Here is an 11,830-nt window from a genome sequence, read left to right on the forward strand (position 1 = left end):
AGGTTGGACTAGTATGGCAGTATCAAAAAAGAAAAACGGATTTCCAAAGTAGCTTCTACACGTACTCTGAAAACTTTGCATCTCCAGAAACCTAGTATTCAAAAACACATCAATACTGAAGCGAGGAGACGAGAGTCTTGTGGATCTTTTTTCTTTCAGCACCTGTTGCTTCTTATCATTGTTTCACTCAAACAAATCCCCAGATGTCAGTGTGGAAAAGTAAAATGAAAATCAAAAATGAAATATGACACTAAAAGTTTTGAATTTTCAATTAAACGGTTCTATTTACCGTGTATGCTGATGCTATCTGTATAAGAAACCCGATGCATTGCTCCAACTAGATTAGGCTGATTTAATTTAGATTTTCCTGCTTTACCGGCCGAGGCAAGCAAAAGATGGACTAGCCTTAAATTGCAAAAGTGAAACTTTCAGTGCTCATGTGCTAAATCTGTCTGAGCCCACAGTGACCTCCATTTCCTGGTTTGTATTGAGGTTTTTGTGTGAGGGAAATGCTGTGTTTACGGCTCCAAGTTGAACTTTCTGCCTCACAACACTGTGGTTGAAATCCAAAAAAGGGAAGTGAAAGGTGAGGTGAGCTGAAAGGAGAAAGGGGAGAAAAGAGGCAAAAAAACCCAGAATATTTAGCACAGTGACAGCAGCATTATTGAAGACTACTTTTTGTTGTTATATCATACAGGATGAGAGAGTCCAGGCATATTTACCCTACCTATTTGGACAATTGCACATTAAGCACATTCAGTTTGAAATTATGACTCGAATGCAAAAATGTGCAGAGCTAAAAAATCCAGATCTTTAATCTGAAAACAGGAAATGGTCGTACACTTGGAGGCAGTCAGTGAGGGCAAAAAGAACAAGCAGACAAAAGACAAGATCCCAAAACTGCAAAAGGTCATAAATGGAAGAATAACAATGAACACTAAGAAAAAAAACACCCAAAACAAAAGCTAGAAGCACTGAAACCTTTACTGCAAATAATACAAGAGGACTTGGCACTTAGGCACCATATGCCCTGCACTCCCTAATTTATTAATTAGGCGGTGCAATTGATAATTATTCACTTATTAAATTTAAATAAACTCCACCTTGGAAAGTCAGAGCACCCACACCGACCCTGATTCTGCAATCCAAAAGGCAGCAGCACATGTAAACAGCAGTAAAACTGTAGAATTTGTAATCTGTACTGTCACCGCTGTGCATTTGTGAATTACTACATAAGCCATACACAAAGCACCGACCAGGCTATATCTGTGAACGTCCTGCTGTGGCGTTTAAGCACATAAAAGAGGTATGGCATTGTACCTCAGATGTTACCAACCTTAAACCTTTATATTATCGGCTGAACGTCTCCACGCTGCCCGTTTCTGTGATTGCTACTGCTCAAATGTGACGTTGCTCTTTTACTCTGACATCAGACTTTCGAGATGAAAGGAACACAGCATATCTCACAAAAAGGGTGTGAAACAGAGAGGACAGATGTACTGGATGCTACAATAAAGTACATCTTACTTTATATTTGTACAAGGAGTCCAAGTTGCATCAAACGCAGTAGAAAAACCTCAGTGGAAGGTACAGCCTGTTTTACACATTATAACTGAAGTTTAGTGACTTTCCAAGTATTTTTAGTCTGAACTAAATGGTTTCAACAGTGGATGTAACTTTGGGGACTTTAATAAACTTGAGGGATGCATTTACTATATGCTGGCATTTTGCTCATATGTGTGCTTGCATTATTTATGTGTGGCTTTGTTTTACCTTTTATTTTTCATGAGCAGGGTGGTAAGATCCCAATTCGATGGACAGCTCCTGAGGCCATCTCATACAGAAAATTCTCCTCGGCCAGTGATGCATGGAGCTACGGCATTGTCATGTGGGAAGTGATGTCTTATGGAGAACGACCATACTGGGAGATGTCCAATCAGGATGTGAGTATTCCTGTCATATGAGGAGAAAAACTATTAAAACTAGCAGGACTTCATGATAAAAATATAGAGCTTGTCTTTTTAATATAATGTACTTCAAGATACATGATGTAAGATTTTCTGAAATTGGATTTTGATGCTGTGAAGCAAATAAATTGCACATTCAGTCTATTACTTCGGCATTTCATTATTTTATTTTAATTTCACTCTTTATCCTGTAAAATTAACTTTACATGTGTAAAAGATAAGCATATTTTACACGAGGTATACCAAGAGAACGTGTAACACCTATTCCAGCATGTGGTATTACAGGTCATGGTTACCTGAACTGGAATTGTAGCTGGAGGCTACTTGCAGAATAAAGATATCTCTACTCTTAAAAATTATATTTTGTGAGGAGTGGAGAGGCCAGACAGTTTTTAAGTAAGTGGTCAGGCCAAAACTGTTATTTTGGGGGTTGTTTCGTTTTGTAATGTTTGTTTCTGTATTTAATCAGTGTTTTCGAGATCGCTGTTGTTTGCTTTTGGAGCAGATGTCACTGTGTACACCATCAGGATTCATATAAAATAATCTTTTTTTATACTTTTCAGTTAAATTAAAAATAAAATTTGGAAATACTGCTTGATTTATTGATTTTAATTGTTGCTACATACAGTAGTAATTTGTTGACATAGCTCATAAGTTGGATGCACCATTAAAATGTGTCCATGTGGGACCAACAGCTACTGACTGAATGGCTAACCTGACCTAACAGGTTTCATCATTTGTTGTGAGTGGCAAGAAGCCAAAAGTTGGTCTTGTTTTGTCTCCAACATGATTTTGCACAGCAATAGTAGCAACACACTGTGGTAGCAACTAGAGGATACTTTGCTGCTATTTTCGTCTTTATGGCTGGTGGCAACCAGTGTTAACATGCAATACCACCTGTTTTATTGAAAAAACTTCTAGGTAATTGCTTTCATTTTTAAATGTTCTCATCAATGCAGTATGTCAAGCATATAAAACACCTGTAGAGTGTGATTGCTCTGTACTATTTGCTTTTGAATCACTGTTTCCTTCATGTGTTCTGCTCAGAGTTATATTGATGAGACGTTTTTCTCTCACAAACCTCTCCTTTAACCTCAATCCACAATAATATTGACTTTTCAGATCCTCCGTTCCTGCTTCACTGTGTAAATTTTAAGTTTGTTTTCCATTATATCTCTTAAAGTCGATGCCCTTTCACCTGCTCTATGACTATTTGCTCACATCAAAAACCTACCTCTGAGAGAATCGAGGTTAGGAACAAAGATACTGGTGATATCCACCCAAAGGATAAAAAAGATGAGTAAGAGGGAATGGAAAGAGCAGTAAAGGTCAGAGGTTCAGAGGACTGCGGGCCAATCAAGGGAGAGTTTATAGCTGTGGATTCAGTGCAGCTGAGCAACCCGCTGATCCCTGGGCTGTGGTCAGGGATTGGAAGGACCTTGGTGGAAGCATATCCATCCCTCTCTCCGCTGAGTGTGAAAGCTCGACTGTAATCCCCTCAACCCTTTACAGACAGACTCACACACATACATACACAGACGACCCGGCACACACATTCACTAAGGTCCCCAGGTTTGGGGAGGATTTGTGCTGTTTGGGAATTGCTTAGAAGTGCTTTCTAAGTCAAAAGGCCAGCCAAGCCACAAAAATCTGCCAAAGACTGTCTCATCCTGGTCAGCCACTTACCACTGCTCGCTACAAAGATACTTGTAGATACGCCGCTTTCCTTGAGGGGATCTGAGGAGATAACGTATGGATGTTAAGACACACTGTCAGCTGAACTCATGATAATTTGAAGAACAAGTGAAAAGTGACTGATAATGTGGCATAAATACAATAATAACATAACAAAACTCTAAACCAGTATGTGAAAGGAAACAAAACAGAGATCACACTGAAGGTTTAGCCTAAATGTGGCCCAAATCTGCATTTTTTTGTTTTGTTTTATGTGCCGCATTTGGCTTTGACTGATGGTGTTGAAGGAGAATGAGTCTGGCTGCCTCTATTCTGCCACAGCTCCACCTTTTATGAGCCAGATGTCAGGTGTGTTCTGGCATTTGTGCCACCTCTAGCCACAAAACACTTGGCGTAATCCATGTCAAGCCAAGCTAATGACTTTTGTGCAACATCTGGCGCACACAGCATTTGCCAGTGTTCTAATTGAGCTGCTGTAAGTAGCCAAGAGGCCAAAACTGGTCTGCTATCTTGGAACGTTGTCATGTGTATAACTGATATAAATCACAAAGAAATCTCTAACTTTTAACCAGACTGGTTTAATGGCAGTCTTCAGCCAGATTTAGACCATTTACCACGTCCAACTCTTTCTCCAGGTGATTCTGTCCATCGAAGAGGGCTATCGGCTCCCTGCACCAATGGGCTGCCCAGTAGCCCTGCACCAGCTAATGCTGCACTGTTGGCAGAAGGAGAGGAATCATCGACCAAAGTTTACAGATATAGTTTCTTTCTTGGATAAACTAATCCGTAACCCAAGCAGCCTGCTGCCGCTGGTAGAGGATATTCAGAGGTACAGTACTGAAAAACTTTTTGTGCCATGAAATGAATTAAAGGAAATGCACTCTGGCTAAAAATGACCAGTGAACCAGTGAATGTGTTTTTCTGTGGGAGTATTCTTACTCCAGGACAGAGTATGAGTTATTTTCCTTGAACACTGACAAACGTTTTCACTCCTACACCTAAAATAAGTGACACACTAAGAACTTTTTGATGCTTTCACTAGTTTTTCAATTTTGAGATGACTGAATATGGACATACTATGACATTAACCTTTATTTCTTTTCTTTTTTCTTTTTGCATTAGTCTACCAGAATCTCCGGGGGAGGAAATGGACTACCCAATGTTCATCTCTGTCGGCGACTGGCTGGACTCCATCAAGATGAGTCAGTACAAGAGCAATTTCATGGCAGCAGGCTACAACACATTGGATTCAGTGGCGAGGATGAGTATTGAGTGAGTAGAACAGCTCAAATATAACCGTTTTTTTAAATGTCACGAAAGCATGTCAAGTTTGCATGTTACAAGAAGTGCAGTTCAGTCTGTGAAGCTGTTCTATAGCTCCCAGAGAAAACTTTGTATAGATAGGTAGAAATCACAAGGATAGGCAATGATGTAAAGTAAGATAATTCTATAGTAATGTAATGTTTTAATGTTACGCTACTTTTCACATTTATTTCACTATATTCTAGACAAATATTGCCTTTTTTTATTCGTCTGTATAAAATATAGGGCAGTTCTTAGCCATGACATAAGAACCACTCATCCAAACAACTCCACACTGCACTTACTTCGATGCTCAGCCATGCACTCTCCAAGTTTTAAAGTAGATTGGATGAACACTCATGGAGAAAAGAACAGACACATATGCAGACACATGCTGCTTGCATATTAATGTGCTATTAATATCAAGTCAATCTGATATTAATCTAGCACAGTAACATACACTGACAGCACCCATTTTGTTGTATCATGAATACTTTTATACTTCAGGTTCATTTTGCTAAGTTTTGTGAGTTTTTGAGACCCCTAAATCATTAGTATGACTTAGAGTGGGGTCACATATTCAAACTTATAATCAATTAATTTTTTTAATTATCAGGAAATATATTCATCTCAGTGACTGCAAATGTTGGTCGTTCTTTTGTCTAGTTGTATAATTTAAGATTAAAGCACATCTAATTGGTGACACGTGATCAAATAATTACCTTCAATGAGAAGTCCTAACACAGTTAAAGTGTTTTCTGCATGTGTCCTTGTGTGCTTGTGTTTCCCCTCTCGGCCTAGAGATGTGAGGCGTATTGGTGTGGAGCTGATCGGCCACCAGAGGCGAATCATCAGCAGCATACAGACCCTTCACCTTCAGCTACTGCACGAACACGAGAAGGGTTTCCATGTATAAGGACGCCCTTTATTATAACCTGGGATGGACAGATAGATGGACCAGATGGAAGTGAGGTCTAGACCATGTGACAGACAGTCTACAGCCTGTGCCTGGGTCTTAACCCCTCATACAGGAGGTCATTGGACAGACTACTCCAGCAGACTCTCCCCTGGTCTCATTCACGTTCTACAGTAACAAACTTTTTTTACTATACACCCCTTACACAGTATGCCTGGTTCTTCCAGACTATTTCAGCCTGATAGACTGTTCAGGCTCTCCCAGGCCTTCACTTAGGGGAATGTAATGCCTTGTTGCAACAACAGTACTTTGTGTGTGGCGCAACAATATCTAGAGGTGTAGATTTGCAAATGTAATCTACTGATTCTTTTTCTTTGTATGTTCTTTTTTTTTCTTTCTGCTCTGAGTTATGTGCTCATGTAGCTGCTATCGGGTGTGCAATGGAAACATTTTGTCCTTTGAAAAAAAAAATATATATATATCCTCAATATTTTTTATTTTGGAGTTTGATATTTTATCATAAAGGTTTATTTGGATTGCTTTAGTTACCCTCTCTCCAGAGAATCTGGTACACTAATACTTGAAGAAAGAAGCGGGAAGTTTATGAATGTTTAAAAGTGTATAGACAAGTAATAATAATTATTATAACCTAATATGAATATATGTGCAGTCCTGTATGTGAAAGCCCTAGTAAATCTGGATCTTATTTAGATATTTGATTTTACAGAAAATTGGTTTGTTTGTTTGTTTGTTTTTTAATCAAAAACAGCAATACAGTATTATGCAGTCACCTCAGTATCTCAGAGAAAGATGAAGAATTGTGCAATGAGAGAACTCTTGTTGACATACAAACATGAGGCTCACATAACACCATCCGTCAGTTTTAGTGTCATACCCAAAGCTTGCAAAACTGGATCTGTTGCTTTTAGATGAACCAGTGTACACCCAATGGTGCGATCAGCCTGTTTTGTTTTGGATTCTTTATTTATTTACTTGGATTGTGAATGTCATACATTGCCTGAAAGTACACGAATCTCCACTGTCTTAATATATGAATGTTCACAGAGCTTAGCTATAGAGGAGAGACGTTTGGTTGGAAACTTAACAGGGACTTATATGATGAAATTCTTCCATGCCGTTATTGTTTTTTTTTTTCTTGCACACACTCACACAGACAGTACTGACAGAGGTTTGCACTTCAGAGACAAAGCTGATCCATGATGTCAGAGAATAGCTCATCTGGGGCACAAGATCACCAGATGGAGTAATTGTGATGGTGTAAAGATTGTGATATGGGAAAACTGTGTACATAAACATAGCCTAATTTCAAACTGGCAGTAGATGTCATGTTGTTGGATGTTTGCCATTGAGATGAACATTTTCTTCATACTCTTAAGTCAGCTGGGAATATGCAGTGGTGAAGAATAAAAGTACTTAGAGCTGGAGGCAGCAGAAGTAGCTAAAAGCTGGTTAATGGAAATCGGTGTGAAAAACGTCAGTAGTCTTAGTTACGTGAGGTTAGGACAGATGTGTTCGCCAGAGAGGGAGAACCAACATAAACAGCAGCATCATAACTCATCATGTGTCATTGTAACATCGACAGTAACAAACACAAATGCTCAAAAACACACAAACAGACACAGAATGCCTTACAGTCTGCGGACCATGCAAGCCGTTTATAAGTTTCAGTGCAGTCACAGGACCTAGCCATTAGTCTGAATTGTATGAGAATAACCTCCCATCTACAGCTGTGGGTTTTAATAAGAATTGGAGCTCAATGATTAATGTCAAGGGCAAACTGGATACAAAGATCTGTGCCTTTCGGTCACGGCGCAGTCATGCATCCAGGCCTTCAGGAGCAGGAAAGGTGCACGCACAGCACACATTCAAACGCGCACACACACACACACGCTCGCAGTCACCGCCGCTCTACAGAATATGGGGAATATCAGATGCTGTTTGTTTAGCATGTTCTACTGCTGAGCAATGTTAGAACGTTCTTTTGTACAAAGTACAAGTATACTTATAATTCTTGTATTTTATTTTTCTATGATTTCCAAAGAGATGTTGTAGATCTTGCACACTGTAAGAGGCAGTTACAGCGAATATTTATTTGCAAATAAACATGAACAGTTCTGGTGGTTGACTGCTCATTTCATTTGGTTCGTTTTCATTCACTATCACTTGAATGAGACGCAGAGCGGCTCGAGGAAAGGAAAATGTCTCTTCGGTCAGACAGGACAGGCTGTCCTCTCAGTGAAGATAACGTGATTTAACAAAGCTCAAGGACTAAGCTCCATCTCTCTAATCTGCATTTAAGTTATTGTCAAATGTATGTGACTTTTCTCTTTAAACTAGGCAATTATCCTGACATTTTACAAGGTACTGATAACCAAAAGATGGAGCTGTTGGACCACTCAGCAGCTTCAAAACTGTTATATGAGAAGATTAAAATATTAACTACTTAGATAATAATAAAAAATAAAGACTACGTGCATAATTTTCAGATTGGGTACGCTATATACTTTCTGCTGAGAGGAGTGCTCATTTCTGAATTGTTCCATTGAATGTTAAATTAATTAAAATTTACATTTCAGGTCTTAGAATATGCTTCTATATGAGATTAATGTGGCCAAATAATGTGAAATTTTAGATATCCTATTTTCTGTATTTTTTTCAACTACAGTATTCTCTAACAGATGGATTTAATTAGATTGTAAAGCATGACAGAGTTTGGCTGCCGTCATTAAGTGAGCAGAGGATGCTGATGATAAACTGCTGTTGTTTGCATGTGTTTTTGCACCTTCAAGGGGGGCCCAGATCTGAGGTGGGTGGGGGCCTCCAGAGTGTTTGAGTAATAAATCAAATGCATCAGGCCGGGGGGCCTGGGAAGCTCCATACTCCTCATGATCAGGTCGCCGGGTGGTTCACCGAGCTTAATTCGTCCTAATAGGATTACCTTGCACAAGCTGGGATGCCCAGGGAGCATCTCAGCTTGCAGCTCTATTCATGGCATGTACTAGGAACATTCACGGCTATGTTTATCATTATTTTTTGCTAGTCTGAACACATTTAATTCCCAGTAATCAGACCATCTATGGGGTGATGTGTTGAAAAATTAATTGGCATAGCATCAGCTGAGTGTAATGGGGTTGTTGGATAAACTGACGGGTTGGCTCGGCCTGAAGAAGAAAGAGGTCAACGTTTTGTGTCTTGGACTGGACAACAGCGGCAAAACTACCATCATCAACCAGCTCAAACCACCTAATGTAAGTTCATAACTGAGCTTCAAGAGTGAGGTATTTTGATATCTTTTTTTAAAGTGGAACTGAGAGGCATTTGTGTTTATGGTCCTGTAGGTAGAGAGGCTTTTAAGACGTGTAAATCTTTTCTAAACACCTGCTAATTTGGTAAACACGCTGTACGAAGGCCTGTCACAATCTATATTTCGCTGCAGTCCTTCACTGGTTGCTTGTTTTCAGCATTCGAATCATTTAGGCCCATTGTCAGAAGAGTGGAAACATGTTAGTCAGGTAAAGCCCGTATTACACTTTAATTATGCTATTTTGTTGTTGACATACTTTTGCCGTTACTTGTCTGTTTTTGTGTGTTTGTGCTCGGGGATGAATGCAGACACAGGCACAAGAAATCGTCCCAACAATTGGTTTCAACATCGAAAAGTTCAAGAGTTCAAGGTAGAATGTAATTCCGCAATTTTACAGCATATTTAAAATGACTAATCAAGCAGTTTTTTATGATGTTAAGCTGTCTTTTTCCTCCTTCCTCTCTCCTCCTTTCTGCATGCAGCCTGTCCTTCACAGTCTTTGATATGTCTGGGCAGAGCAGATACAGGAACCTGTGGGAGCATTATTACAAGTAGGGCACACAAACATGAACAACAAGCCTTTTGCTGGTCAGATATTCAAACTTTCAAAACTGACACTGTACATCTCCTTCTCCTATCTTCTGTAGAGAGAGCCATGCCATCATATTTGTCATTGACAGCAGTGACAAGCTGAGAATGGTTGTTGCTAAAGAGGAGCTAGACACTCTTCTCAACCATGAAGGTACACAATCTTTGTTTTTAGACACATTTTCTACACAATTTAGTTTGTCTGGGTATAAAAACCAAAAGAAACAGTATATAACTGATGCAGATTGTGTGTATAACTTGTTTAAAATGCCTGAATTATGAGGCCAGTTATCTAAACCCTAGTTAAGTAATATTTGCACCATTCATTATAAGCTTGAACTGATACATTTTAGTGGCTTTAATCTAGGTAGCATCAAGTAGAGTGATCATATTTGAAGATATCCTGTCCAACATCTAACACTATCTGTAGTGTAATAAAAACCAAAAAATCCCTCCTAAAAGCTTTTTTTCCCTCTGGCTCTTAGATCACGATAAACTGGTCTTGACATTTTTTCTTCTATGCAGATATCCGCAGCAAAAGGATACCAGTATTATTTTTTGCTAACAAGATAGATCTGCAGGATGCAATGTCTTCTGTCAAGGTCTCACAGATGTTGTGTTTGGAGAACATCAAAGACAAGCCCTGGCACATCTGGTAATTTATCTGCCACCCTGAGTTCACCATGCTGAGAAGTAGCACACAATAAAAACACCTCCAGAGACACTGTTGAGTAATTTGTTACCAAAGTCATTCAGGTGTTTGTAGTCTTCGAGGAAGTGCCCTTACTGAACAGAGCCAAGTCTCGTCACACCCCTATCTACTCCATTGTATTCTCCCCAAGTTTACAGCTTGAAATCTTAAATAAAGATAACGTGTACCGTTTGCTCCCCGGCCACTTCCTGTTTATTTGATTTGTCTATGGTTCATGGGTTAAACATTACCGAGGGGCACGGCAACATGCCATCAGTGCGTATGTGTGTGTTCCACCTGGTTACTCATTAGACAGATGGTAGAGTGATGGATTAAAAGCTTGACAGCTTTAAATGTCCAGGATCCAAGAAAAGTCATGAGAAAGTGAATGTGTGTCACAAGCAGATTAACTCCTGGACATCTTATTTTTCAGTGCCAGCAATGCTATCAAAGGGGAGGGCCTTCAGGAAGGGCTGGACTGGCTACAAGGTAAACTTAATGATGTCATACTGGGCTGAAAGAGAAAGAGGGTCGGAAAATTTAAATGTCAATACTTTCTGCATCTTGTATTAAGTGCTGTTGTTTTGTTCATACCCTTAGATCAAATTGCACAGTAAGTATAATTATGCTTTATTGTTGTGACGGTGTTATAAAACTGTGATTGTGATTGTAGAATGTATTTCTAATGTATTTAAAACACTCTCTGGGAAGTAAATCCTGTCTAAATCAGACCTTTCCTCGACTATGTGTTGTATTCTATGTCCTGTTTCCATCCATAGTCCTCTGTAAATACCACAATTAGCTGATTTTCTGTTTAATAAAAGTTACTTTTTGTTTCCACACCCCTAGACAAAAAAGCCCAATCACAATTCTGTTTTCCTTTTGTCAGATCGCTTGAAAACAATGAACACATGAATGACTGAAATGGCCGTGACTACGGACAAAGGGGACATGGTAACTGGATCTCATTCATCATCTGGAGTATTCATTACACTTGATGTTGTAGGCCTTAAACTTACATGTTAAATAACCTACAAATTCCTGAGCACGCAATAACTCTAAGATCTACTTACCTTTGGGGAAAAAAAGAAAAATATCAAATATATTCTGATTATTTAAAGCACTCCCTGATAGATTTCCTTGTTATATACCATTATGAGTACACTCTGTAAACTAAAAATAATCATTTATACTGTTTCTGTATACAGTACATTTTTTATTTATTGAAGCTGCTTTTTTTATTGACACAATGCTTTCTTAATTACATCCTTTTTTGAAAACGTTGTCAATGCTGAATATTGCACTGTCTAATAAAAGCTTATTTGCTGAGTGTATGCTGTGTTTGT

General features: G+C 39.0%; 2 protein-coding genes across 6 annotated transcripts in view; both read left to right on the plus strand.

The window, feature by feature from the left end:
• The window catches only part of LOC101465476 (ephrin type-A receptor 6), a 180,133-nt gene extending 172,107 nt beyond the window's left edge, over positions 1-8,026 (plus strand). For both annotated transcript variants that reach the window (XM_004555569.4, XM_014408236.3), the window contains 4 exons: positions 1,794-1,943; positions 4,298-4,491; positions 4,785-4,934; positions 5,766-8,026. In XM_004555569.4, coding sequence (XP_004555626.1) covers positions 1,794-1,943; positions 4,298-4,491; positions 4,785-4,934; positions 5,766-5,880 — 609 coding nt within the window. In that variant the 3' untranslated portion in view covers positions 5,881-8,026. The remainder of the gene's footprint in view (positions 1-1,793; positions 1,944-4,297; positions 4,492-4,784; positions 4,935-5,765) is intronic.
• An 808-nt stretch (positions 8,027-8,834) lies between these two features.
• On the plus strand, positions 8,835-11,818 carry LOC101465764 (ADP-ribosylation factor-like protein 6). 4 transcript variants are annotated; one of them, XM_076875173.1, is made up of 8 exons: positions 8,835-9,149; positions 9,363-9,413; positions 9,514-9,575; positions 9,688-9,756; positions 9,853-9,947; positions 10,319-10,448; positions 10,918-10,973; positions 11,085-11,818. In XM_076875173.1, the coding sequence occupies exons 1-8, from the start codon at positions 9,027-9,029 to the stop codon at positions 11,099-11,101; spliced, it is 603 nt and encodes a 200-aa protein (XP_076731288.1). In that variant the 5' UTR covers positions 8,835-9,026; the 3' UTR covers positions 11,102-11,818. The 4 variants fall into 4 exon arrangements, with proteins under 4 accessions (XP_076731288.1, XP_004555628.2, XP_076731287.1 ...); XM_004555571.5 differs by having other exon boundaries at positions 8,836-9,149; positions 11,374-11,818; XM_076875172.1 differs by having other exon boundaries at positions 8,836-9,149; positions 10,918-11,818.
• The last annotated feature ends 12 nt before the right edge of the window (positions 11,819-11,830 follow it).

This window comes from Maylandia zebra, linkage group LG16 (assembly GCF_041146795.1).
Source record: "Maylandia zebra isolate NMK-2024a linkage group LG16, Mzebra_GT3a, whole genome shotgun sequence".
Taxonomy (NCBI): Eukaryota; Metazoa; Chordata; class Actinopteri; order Cichliformes; family Cichlidae; genus Maylandia; species Maylandia zebra.

What these genes read in the sequence shown, in the direction of transcription:
- LOC101465764 (XM_076875172.1), top strand. Translation starts at nt 9,027, where the DNA reads ATGGGGTTGTTGGATAAACTGACGGGTTGGCTCGGCCTGAAGAAGAAA. An exon ending in AGTGGAAACATGTTAGTCAG is followed by an intron (nt 9,414 to 9,513) that starts GTAAAGCCCGTA and finishes GGATGAATGCAG; the next exon opens with ACACAGGCACAAGAAATCGT. An exon ending in CTGTGGGAGCATTATTACAA is followed by an intron (nt 9,757 to 9,852) that starts GTAGGGCACACA and finishes TATCTTCTGTAG; the next exon opens with AGAGAGCCATGCCATCATAT.